We start from the raw sequence: 12074 nt of genomic DNA on the forward strand, positions 1-12074 counted from the left end.
GTTTCCAATAGTAAGCCCTGGATTGAAAACTTTCTTCCTGTATCCTGATTTGATACCGCAATTTGCTTAAATGGATATATATAAATCGTGTTGTTGTTGTTATTTCCAACGTGCATCACGTGATTTCACGATCATTGTAATTATAACGTCCACGCCTTCTTAATAATACTCCTTTTCTTTCCAGTTTGCTTATTTTAATATGAAACGTGATACTGCATATTGGCAGGCCAGACTGTAACATTTTAACTTAAAAAAATCATGTTTTCATAACTCACGGCGCTACGAATTGATGCTGTTTTTACCCCAGACACCGCATATAAAAACAAACGCTAATGTAACGCACTTGCAGGCACCAGACTATTCCCCATTTATATGCGTGTTCAAAAATTTTGCACATGCAAATGATCCAGTATCGGGGTGAGACAGCAGGTAGTGGTGGGCGCATACTGCTCGACACCCTGGTGACGAGGTTGCCTCACGCATGAACAACTTGGAGCCAGGACTAAGCACGTAATTGCTATATAGTGCGCAGGCGTTAAGTACGTCACAATCAGAGAGCTATATTATAAAAGTCGACTTCTGGACCTTGCCCGCTTACTTGCACATACTGAGCTTTGTGTTCATTGGTAGTGTCTGAACAATATTTGTCATTCTGGAAAAAAAACTGAATGTGCCCTGGGCGGAAGGTGATATGCATTGCGTATGTTCGTGTTGGACACAACATCCATTCTGCTGTCGTAGGTGAAGGATATGTGCCTTAAATTTTACCATGGGATCACCAAACAGCAAGATGGAGGGGCAGATGGCGTTTGTTGTGAAGGACAGCATTCCTTTGTTTATCAATAATAGCGTGAGAACCATCGAGTTGTGCCTGGGTAACATGAGTGAACTAGATATGCCTAACAAGGTGGACATCATGCTAATATCTGCTATACCGGGTAGGTAAAAAACAAAACTCTGTACACAGTTGCTAGTTAATATTAGAGTAGGCCAATTAAGGTTAATACGCATGTTAGCTGGAATGGAAGTGGAAATCAGTGCTGCATGCGCGCACGGGTCTTTTTTTTTGCAGGGGGGGGGGGGGGCATTCTCAATCGATAATGACAGAGACAGAGTGGGCGTGTAGGTCTTGAGGCAGCAAGTGGGAGGGGGCAAATCATGGGTTATGCCCTCACTGAAAAAATGCCTGGGTTAATTTTACCAAAGAAAGGGTGAAAACTGGAACTACCCAAACTTGGGTTGTTCTATAACCAATTGTTTGGGTTAGAATTTATGTTAAATTCAACCAAAAGTGTTGTAGTCATACAAGACCAAATTAAATTTGGTCTTGAATGACCCCAAGTTTGGGTTGAATTTAGCAGAAATTCTAACCAAAACAAATGGTTTTAGAACAACCCAAGTTTGGGTAGTTCCCGTTTTCACCCTTTGAACCCGGGCAATTTTTCAGTGCTAGACTGAATGACAAATTACAGAACGCGCCTTGCATGGATGGGGTTTTCATAGGATTGTAACAGTTCGTCATCTTCGGCTGAGTAGGCCTAAAAGTAAAATAATTTGGACTTATGAAAGCTTGGACGTCAATTTTGGAAGACATTTTATTACAGACGGTGTAGAAATATGTGCATAACAGCATGGATAAACCGGGATACGTTTGATTTGCACCGAAACATTTTCGTTCTTATTGGTCAGGGGCATCGATGCTTTCTTCACTATCAACCCAAGGCTAGCAAAGGAGAAAACGGGTCATGGGTTGTTTCATTTTGGGATTTTTAAAATAATCTGCATAATGTTAATGAACAATAATGTTTAATCTGTATAATTGTTCCCAACAGGTAGCTATAAAGCACACGCGGGCTCTGTCATACAAGCCCTGAGCAATAACCTCAATGTCAGCGTGGCAGACCTGGCCAACAACAAGGAAGTCGACAAGAGGGACACCCACAAGTGCTGGTGGTCCAAACCAATCCAGCGGCACGACGTGCCCTTTGACAGACTCATGTGCTATGAATCCGGGTGAGCCTGTATTCTGGTCATACTGGGCTGACCTACCTTAATTAGAGCATAGCTTAACCGTTATTTATTTATAGATATCTTTGAGGTGCTAAGTTCACTCTTGGTGCACAGGGATAAGCTTGAACGAGTAGACATCTTGTAATTTGTGCCTTATTTTGTACTGAGTAAAGATGATAAAAAAAACACAAGGCATCAAAAAGGCAATTGCATGCAAGGGTTCTGTAATTGTCGGCTCATATCACCGTGTACTTCCCATTAGTAAATAATTTCAAGTATTGGGATACAACCAGCTTAATAATCTCCAATATATATATTGACTGAATGTCAGTGGCTTCCGTGCTCATCCTAAACACACAGTCACCACCAAGTGTTTACTGACAACTACTGTTGATACTTTTTTTCCTGTGAACATACAGTGGGGGTGAGACAGCTGCCGCAGAATTCACAAACACTACTTTCAGTTGTCTGAAGGAGCTCTACCAAAAGCAAACTTTCACGCTTGCCAGTTCTCTACTCAACACAGGACAGCAGGTATTAGTAATGCCTTTTTATATAATAATAGAGTTGAATAGCAACATGACCACGTGCGATATGATGACATAACAGTATATCACAACTTATATTTCCCTCCTTCCTATGTCTGCCGAACCTGTCTGTCTAGTCTGTGGCTGCTCAACGTTTTGCCTGCTGGCCTGCCAGCTTGTATTCAGTCGTAGTAGCATAGTCTTTATAAGCCAACACTGCATCTATACCTCTACAATCTTTGCGAACCCTTTACTGATTTTTTTTTTTCATATCTGCCTGCTTGCATCCTGATCGGAGGAGCTATAGCTAATCGAATTAATGTACTCAGTTAAGAATAACATATATAGACCTTTATCATGCTGCAACAATTGAAGTCATGTTCCATGTATCCAATTACAGTATTGAATTATATTTGTTTGTGCGAAAAGGAACCAGACTATTTTTCCTTCCAGCCTTGCTTTGGTTACGTTGCTTTCAATGGAAAAAATCAAGATGGCCGCAACATGATATAGGCCTACATCATACAAATTAGTCACCAGTTTTTCCTAAACTTAAACCATGCCTTCCGTTTAGCAAGTTTATATGTAAAACACATTCATTATTTAAAACAGCTCCATTAAATCTGGCAACGATATCGGCCGCTCACAATTTCATGGTAATTTGTTTCTTGTCAGAAAATTGACGAGGTTTTGATGCTGGAGGCCATTGTGGAGGCGGCAATTCTTGCCATGAAGGACGGCCTGAACCTCCGCCAGCTCATGATCTTCATCCACGCCGAGAACAGGGGAGGGGCAAACTTCACTCCCAAAGTGAGCAACTTCAAGGGAATCTGCGACAAGTTTGGGGAGCTGAAGCGGAAAAATACCAATCATTAGTCGAATATTTGAGTTTCCTTGGGTCACAATGTGAACATTCCTTTCCAAAATGTCGTCTGGACTTAGTCTTACAATCAAGTCAGGCAGAAGCCGATATCACGTATTTCATCTAATGATTGTCTGATAAGCATTTTAATACACTTTGTTTATATAGATTCAGTAACTAAATCGTAGAAATGTGTGTACGTGACTGGTCATATCAGCTCACCACGCTTTTCTTTATACATGGACCATGTATTTTTATATCTAAATTCAATTTATATGTTTATAAAGACGTTTTCAAGAAACTTCATGATGAGGGGTTGAACGATGATGAGTATAATTATTCCGTGCTTAATCAATCATATGCTTGACAGTCAGTTGCCCGACTCAAATTGAGATGAAACATTAAAAAGAGTACTTCCTGAATCTATTATGAATAACTATGACAAAATTACATTTCTAACTTCAAGTTCAAACTGGCCCTGAGCCCCGATTCCTTCTCCCCGCACTTCGTTAAGAAAATACTTCATTAAATTAAAACTTCCCTGTTAAAAAATATGTAAAGAGGATAAAAAAGGCATATAGGCCTATATTGATAATGTAGGGCCTATTTGGATTTCGGCATCTATGAGGTCTTAATTATCATGATACAATCATCGGAGATGGTTGCATAGTTGCATAATGCTGTGCATGCACAGCACTGCACGTCATTTTGTAATTACCTATAAGTATATACTGTAAAATAATTATTGTGCAAGCTTGAGTGATCTACATGTAAAGTGGCCCAAATCGTTTTTATTTATAGTATGGTCTTTCCTAATTTTACCCAATGATGAAATAAATATCTTTGATAATGGTCAAAGTGATTTATCCAGAAGCAATAAGGTAAATGTTTGTTTGCGTTTGACCCTGCAGCAGCAAATAGGCTGGGGATCGGTAGATCCAAGTTGGTGTCGAGCAAGGTCAGAACATGATTTGTCCTACGGTGGATTTCTTTGATGCCCACTTAGGAATATTCCTGAAACTTCCACTGGTGTGCAGGGCCCTAGGGCTGCAATGGCATATGCACTGTCGCCTTGAAACCCGGAGGCTTCACCCACGGCAACGTACTCCACTCGGAGTCCGTTACGTCAAAAGTAGGTCACATGGTTATAAGTCCACAACCAATGGAATCTCTGTGTCGTTTTCATCGATTCGCAATAGAGTTTGACAGGAGCATGTATTTTTCTTGGAATAGATCATGCATATTTTGACTGTGTGGTAAAATAATAATCAACTTTTATAATATGGAATAGGCCTATGGAATAATGAACTTCCTGATTCGAATCAGGAACTTGTCATGCAGGAAATCGCATTTTGACTTTCAAAGAAATTATTGTGTTTTATCGTTAAAACCAGCAGTCGTTCGTGTTGAAAATCCATCTAATCAGCTGAAAGAAAGTCTGCGTTATTGGCGGCGTGATTTTATAGACTATATTGAAATGCATAGGAACGATTACAAAAACCAAATCAGCATTTATCAATCGAAATATTTATTTACCATTTTATGAAACTTGTTGAACAAAAGTGGATATAATTAACTTAATTTGTAAATCATGCTACGGTCCTACCTCGTGTATAAATGCATGGTTTTCCTTTCAGTTGAATAATATTATGTAGTCAACTTTAAAAATATTTTAAACTAGATCCCCGGGTTCAAACACTTCCTTTATCGTGAGCCTGATTTTGGGTGGCATGGGTGGCTTGTCCGTAAAGCGTTCGTCTCTCACCAAGGTGCACGTCGACCACGGTTCGAATCCTGGCCGCGCTCACATGTGTAGTTGTGGGTTGATGGTCATAATCGATGTGCCCGCAGCATGATAGTCGCATTCACGTGACAGCGGCCTGACGACGCCGTAGCCGCCTCCTTCGCAATTCAGCAAACCACCTGCGAGTAAGGATGATTGGCCTCCCAAATTATTAATAATATTATTATTATGTCTGATAGTATCGAAATCTACCTCTCTCCTGCTTTTTGGTGAGTGTACACGATCAAGATTTCTTATGGGCAGATCATGCAGAGGGATACACGTACCCTCCCGAGTCGAAAACAGCTTGTTATAAAAATGGACAAAGACGCATTGGATAGAGCAACAGTTCTTTCATAAAGCCTTTAAAGAGATCAAGGTCTCTTGCAGCTTTTCAGCTCCTGACCTTGGAAATACTGCTTACTCATAGTAGGTCAAAGGCAACGATTTGATACAGTGTACTGTTTGGTTTAGGGTATAGAACGCCTGTTAACACAGTCCTACGAGGAACAATTGAACGGATCAGTACGAGATCTACATGTGTGCCATCGATCACGCGTTGTCAATCCCATGACATAGAGCCAGTGATATAGTTGATCCATTCTATAATACACTGCAACGAAACGCCGTTATTGTTATTCACCATGGGCCAGACGGTCTCGGGATACATCGAGCCTTGGATCCGACCCTGGGCCGAGTATTACCTATCTTGGAAATGTAAGTATAGCGGCTGCATGCTATAAGTTGAAGAAGCTAAACTGAGTTAATAGTACATAGGCATTTCAGCATAGGCCTAGTTCTTTTTTTCAAACCAATTCAAGCGTATAGGCCTACGTTATAGCGTACACAACAGAGACTCGAGGCCAAAATTCACGGAATCATAATCGGAATAAATCGAACGTACAGTTCAACATGTTCGCACCACGTATACAAACTACGTTGCAGCCTGCAATTGCAGGGCACCGAGTGTTTGTTTATTCTTCCATGGTAGGACTAGGAGTGCAATGAGTCTTTTTGATCAACAATACCAATCTATTTTTGTCTATCGTCTTTTCTATATAAATACTGGGCATTGGGGGTGGCATGGGGAGGGGGGGGGATATAGGGGAGCGACGGGGTCGGGGGTGTTCCGCAAGATGCCTTATCGACCTCTAAATAATTAAGCAATACTATTTTGACCATGGAGGAATGTTCTTATTCCTCCATGTTTTGACTAACCTGGTTTAGTTGTTTTGTATAAGAATGGATGAGTACGCGCGGAATTTATATATTCAGCGTGCCTGATGGGCGCCCCCTCTATGCTAAGTATAATTCGTCTCGTTTTGCAGTTGAGCGCTACATTGCCAAGTTGAAGCCGGAGGATCTGAAAACATGGGAGGTGTACGACTACGAGGGGGTTGCTCTCAATCTGGATGTTCTCCCAAGCACCATGGATGACTTGAAGACATTGGAGATCCGTCACGATGATGTCTTCATCGTCACGTATGCCAAAGCAGGTAATGTGACCGAGTAGAAGGATTCAAGATGCTCCGAATTGTTATCTTCCAGGGGCACAAATTGGTTGATATATAGAGACATTCCTTAAAGGATGACCGTAAAACAACATGTACTTCCAGGTTTGGGAATACTTAAAAAAAAATCATACCCGTGAGTACTTTTCAGTGAGTATGAGTACAAGGCAATTTTTTTCCATGAGTACGAGTACGAGTATATATGAACGAGTATCCAAATAATGTACTCGAGTACGAGTACGACTACAAGTACGAGTACTTTTCACAAGTAGGAGCAAATTGCAATGGGCCACGTGTTCTGAAGGGCTATTATTGTCAAACTATAGGTGTTAAACAAAATGCAGAAGCTTACATAATTATTCATGTCAGTAGAAAATTCTGGTGTTTTTTTGTTTCCTGAATTTACCTCTTACATTTTGTTTTAATTTTTGCGGTAAAACATTTTCACGAAAACAATGAGTATTGCACCACTAATACCCGCCATGGTGACAACGCCAAGAGGAAAAAGCAACCAGGGAAACGTAAAGGAGAGTGACCAACCCACTCTTAATTATTAAGTTGAGGTTAAAATGAACACCTCCAGAGGATGCATGCAGCCTTTCCCATTAAATGGTTAAATATTTATCTTTGCTCATAATATGTTTTTATCTACAGGAACAACATGGACGCAGGAGATAATGTCTTGTATACTCCACGATGGAGACTTGGAGACGGTCAACAAGACGCACACAATGAGAAGAGTTCCTTTCTTAGAAATGAACTTCGGAGGCACAGTGCACAGTGATGTAATTATGTGTACCTCCTGATTTTATTTAAGAAATTCTGCTGAAGCAAACATAGGAACCTATTGTATACACACCTCGAAGCCGAACAGCTGTACACTCTGAGCTGCAGATGCTAATTTGGTGAGGTATCCACTGTCATAAAAGTTTCAAAGCTAGGTTAGATCAAAAATTGACGCTGTACATTAATGGTAATTTAAATTGACCATATACTGATAAAGGAAATAGAATAACAGTTTAACCAATGTACCATCTTCGGTCACACGCCACATTTAATTCGTAAGAAGTGCCAAGAAATGAAGTTTTAGTAAAAGGGCTTAAATGTAGAAAACACATTTTCGGGAGTTTATTTTAGGAACTTTATGTCAAAACGTGTGAGGGACTGCTTACCAGACCATCAACGTTTGGTCGTGACCAATAGCCTGTGGTCAAACCATCCCTATTTCTGTACTAAGGAAGAGAAGGCAAGTCGCATTTTTTCAACCTCAATTTGACATACCTCTCTGATGATAACATCCGCCTATGCATTTTCTTGGCCAGTATACTCGAACTCACAAGATGATCGGTTGGATGCCGAGGAGTTCTCCCCGCCTCATCAAGTCCCACCTGCCGGGTCAACTCCTGCCTCCTCAGGTCTGGGAGAAGAAGGTCAAGATCGTCTACGTCATCAGGAACCCCAAGGATGTGGCTGCATCATACTTTCATCACAGTCGGATGATGAGTCCCCTTAACGACATTCAGTGGGACGATTTCTTTGAGAAATTCCACAGCGGGAATAGTAAGTAGCAATCACAAATGCAGAAGCTGAAGTAAACTGTCAGCTTAGTCAATAAAAACATTCATTTAATGTTCACATTTTTTACCATTTTTATCGTTTTGAGTGTCATTTTAAAACTGTTTTAGAAGCAAATAAGGTTTTATATGCAATTAGTGTACGCCTATTTTTTTAATGTTTTTTTTTTACATGTAGGCCTATAATGTTTTTTAATGAGCACGAGAACCACAGAAATTTGAAACCTTTATATAAATAGCAATAAAACAACTTATTAACCTAACAAAGCAATACAATTTATGACTCAGAGGTACCGGCACTACCTTTTTTTTGTCTTTTCATTATTACCTGCACGATCGTGCATTCTTGACATTTTTGGCGTAGTTGGCTTTGGAAAGTGGTGGGAGCATTTTCTTTACTTCTGGGAAAGGAGAAACGAAGAACACATTTGCCTCCTTCGCTTTGAAGACATGAAAAAGGTACCTCACTTTTACTTCACTTCAATAAATACTTGTTTTCTTAATTTACTTGCCAAATCACCATACCTCTCATTTATTGTTCGATGTTGTTAGACGTAATTATTTTTTTTGAGAGAAAAAAAACCAACCAATCCCATACATACAAAATATGAATTGCAGTGGCAAGAGAATTCAGGCTATATGATACACCGCGATACCAATAGAGGTTTTGACCTGTTTAAAGGTACATTGTTAATCTGTAAATTGGAAAAAGAATCTATTATAACCACAAATCAAATAAACCACAAAAGGAAACTGACTAGTGTATTATAATAATGTTTTATAATACAGTTGTATTAGTTGTATTTATTTCAATAAAGTTGAACCAAAATTGACTTGAGCGGGGTTCAAACCTGCGACATCCGGATTAAAGGTTCAAACACTTTGCAGTCAACTTCTTTGTTCAATTTATTAAAAAAAAATGTAAGAAAAGCGCCTTTGAAAAGAATCTCTCTATCAATTACCAACCTCAAATTTGGGTTTGTTCACTACAGGATCTGCGTGGTACTGTTAAAAAGGTCAGCGAGTTTCTGGGCAAATCGTTCCCTGATGACGTCATCGACGCCATCACCGACCATTGCACCTTTGCCAACATGAAGAAGAACCCCATGACCAACCCTGATGTCGTGATAGAGAATATTATGGGGAAACAAGAAGGGACATCCTTCATGCGGAAAGGTAACATGGATACATTGGCACATTATCATGTCCCCACCCATCACACTGTCCCATAAAAATAGATGTTAAACAGGCTTTCCATCAACACATATTTGATTTGGTGCTTTCAGCTGCACTTTCGTCACGAAGAGTTTAATCTTGAGAGTGGAAAGTTGTAGGCCTACAGCACACTGTGCACTAAATTCATAACATGTAGGGCGAGAACTAGGAACTTTGCTTAAGAAAAGAAGTCAGAACACTGCCCATCCCATCCGTTCTGGTATTACTGTTCTTTAAAAAAGCCCCAAGTATATTATTCTCTTTACACACACTCTAAAAAGTCCCGGTCACTTTTGACTCGGATTTCTGGTTCTGTTTGGCCTGACACTTTTCCAAGGGCGGATCGGGGGGGGGGGGGCAACGGGGGACATCCCCCCAAAAAAGAAAAGATAAACGAAACCATTGTTTTTTTTAAGCGACGTCGCATTAAAAGCAGGCACTGCGTACACCACCATCTTTTGCTCAACAAAATTTGGTTATTAAAAAGTGGTCGGAATTGCCTCAGATCGCAACACAGAGCATCTAGAATCAAGCCAATTCTCGGGGCCTGATTTTTTGGACCAATTTATTTTTTCGAAATGACCCTTTTCTTGGTCAAATCGACCCTGAAAATGAGTCAGATGAGTGTCATTTTGACCCTGAAAAGTGTCCGTTTGACCCGGACAAATCTCAGGCCAAATAGAATCCGGATTTCGGGTTCAATCTTACCTGGGACTTTTTATAATGTACGCCTTGATACATTTCCGCTTATAGACCCTTGTATTATAATATATTCTTTATTATGTCTGATAGAGTATCACACACTTTGCACTGACCCTAGTACAAGGCCTGATCCAATACTTTATAAAGAAAAAGTTATTACACTGTTAATACATACATTTGTGTTTTAATTACGATATCATACTTTCCTTTTGCAGGTGTCGTTGGTGATTCAAAGACCCACCTGTCTGAATCCCAGGCGGCAGCAATAGACGCTGTGTGTAAAGAGAAGCTGGCACCAGCCAGTCTTACTTTCGACTGATGTGCGAAGTCATCAATAAAACACAGATGAGACACTTAGACCCAATAAGAGCTTTTGAGAATTTTTAATAAACAATTCAAACTGTGAGGTTTAATTACAGAAAGTAGATTGAAACACTAAGCGATTAAATGGTACTTAAATGAAGAAAAAAAGTAAATTAATAAGACTAAACGTAGATATTGACAAGGAGAAGGAGAAACGTCTTGTGTATAAATACTTCACTTGGTTATTGCATAATTATAAAAATTTACATTGCCTCATTTGCATAAATACCTATAACTCATTTTGAGCAGGGATATAGGTGTTGGACACATATTCCGAACCTAAGTCTTTATCTCGGAACTACGATTACATACATCTACAGTATTTTTGTTACTTTTGGTATAAAATTATAAGTTTCAAGAAAGTATTTTATTAAGGCCGAACACACTACTTATTTGATTTATTGTATCACTAGGTTCGGTCTGTGGAAAGAATGTTGCAGCCTGACGCTACTTCAGCGGTTGTGTACCAAGTCTATGGAGTATCTAGAAATTTTTTAAGTATTTCCTAACAAAATTGAAAATGTTTCTCGGTTTCAGATTCATGTCATCAATTTTGCAATGACTGACCTTCATTGAGATGATTATAATGAAGAAAAATGCAGCGTCAGGTTGCAACATTCTTTCCCCAGTCTGTTTGTATAACTCAATAAATGATCAGCGTTGGTCAGTAGAGTATTCGACTCAGCTGAAATTCTTTGTTTTGTTTTAAATGGGTTTAGATTTTGGATGTATGCCATGCACATTTTCCTCTTTAAATGTGGAATTTACGTCCGGTGATCCGTCGTGCTTTAAATAACCTTTAATGCCACTTCTCAACAGAGGTCGCTCTTCAGTTCTGACGCGCATATGGTTCTGTAAGTGAAGATATGTCCCATAACAAAAAATCGTATACAAATTTTTGGTCTAGAGTCAAGACTTGAATGGCAAAATATCGCCCTCAACGATCACTGGCCTTTGCTCCTCTGTATTGCGTATAAAAAGATACTTTTGATTATCATCATTGTCATTTGATTGACATATCGAACCCGTCCTCTGTGAGGGCGCTCTGTGCATGCATTGGGGCGGGGTTTTGTGGTTTTGGAGCAATAAGGTTAAGCAGGGAGAAGATAGCCCCAATTTTCCCCGCCATCAATATTTGGAATATTAAGGCAAAAGATGTTTGCTGTTCCAGTCAATTAAAAAGTGTCGAATTGTTAAACAGTCGACATGATGTAGTAGACTTTAAGGCCTGTGACGCTTAATCTTGACAGTATTATTGTTTACATAAAAGGGGCGGGACATGTAGATTGCACAGGGTAACGTGACGGGGTGGGGTGGCAGTGGGGCCAGGGTCCCATGCACTTTAAAATATATGCCCTGTGGCCCCACCCATGCTCCCAATTTGGAGTAGAAATTTTTTTTATTTTCAATATTAGAAACTATCACCAACCCAATGCAACGTGCTCATGTTGAACACCCGATTTGCAAAAATGAACTGTGTCACTGATCTCATCAGCTTTTATACTTATTATTGATTGATAATTTCAT

The 12074-nt window shown here is 39.7% G+C and overlaps 1 protein-coding gene across 1 annotated transcript; it reads left to right on the plus strand.

Annotated features, from left to right (window-relative positions):
• The first annotated feature begins 5616 nt into the window (after positions 1–5616).
• Positions 5617–11238, plus strand: LOC119734849 (sulfotransferase 1A3-like). The gene is made up of 7 exons (XM_038208433.1): positions 5617–5899; positions 6511–6678; positions 7348–7478; positions 8016–8253; positions 8632–8726; positions 9260–9443; positions 10400–11238. The coding sequence occupies exons 1-7, from the start codon at positions 5827–5829 to the stop codon at positions 10501–10503; spliced, it is 993 nt and encodes a 330-aa protein (XP_038064361.1). The 5' UTR covers positions 5617–5826; the 3' UTR covers positions 10504–11238.
• The last annotated feature ends 836 nt before the right edge of the window (positions 11239–12074 follow it).

Source organism: Patiria miniata, unplaced genomic scaffold (assembly GCF_015706575.1).
Source record: "Patiria miniata isolate m_02_andy unplaced genomic scaffold, ASM1570657v1 HiC_scaffold_28, whole genome shotgun sequence".
In the NCBI taxonomy this organism is placed as follows: Eukaryota; Metazoa; Echinodermata; class Asteroidea; order Valvatida; family Asterinidae; genus Patiria; species Patiria miniata.

Bases quoted from the DNA above. Each gene is read 5' to 3' on its own strand.
- LOC119734849 (XM_038208433.1), top strand. From the start codon at position 5,827: ATGGGCCAGACGGTCTCGGGATACATCGAGCCTTGGATCCGACCCTGG. The intron at 7,479-8,015 runs GTAATTATGTGT...TTTCTTGGCCAG, and splicing joins GAGGCACAGTGCACAGTGAT to TATACTCGAACTCACAAGAT. The intron at 8,727-9,259 runs GTACCTCACTTT...TGTTCACTACAG, and splicing joins GCTTTGAAGACATGAAAAAG to GATCTGCGTGGTACTGTTAA.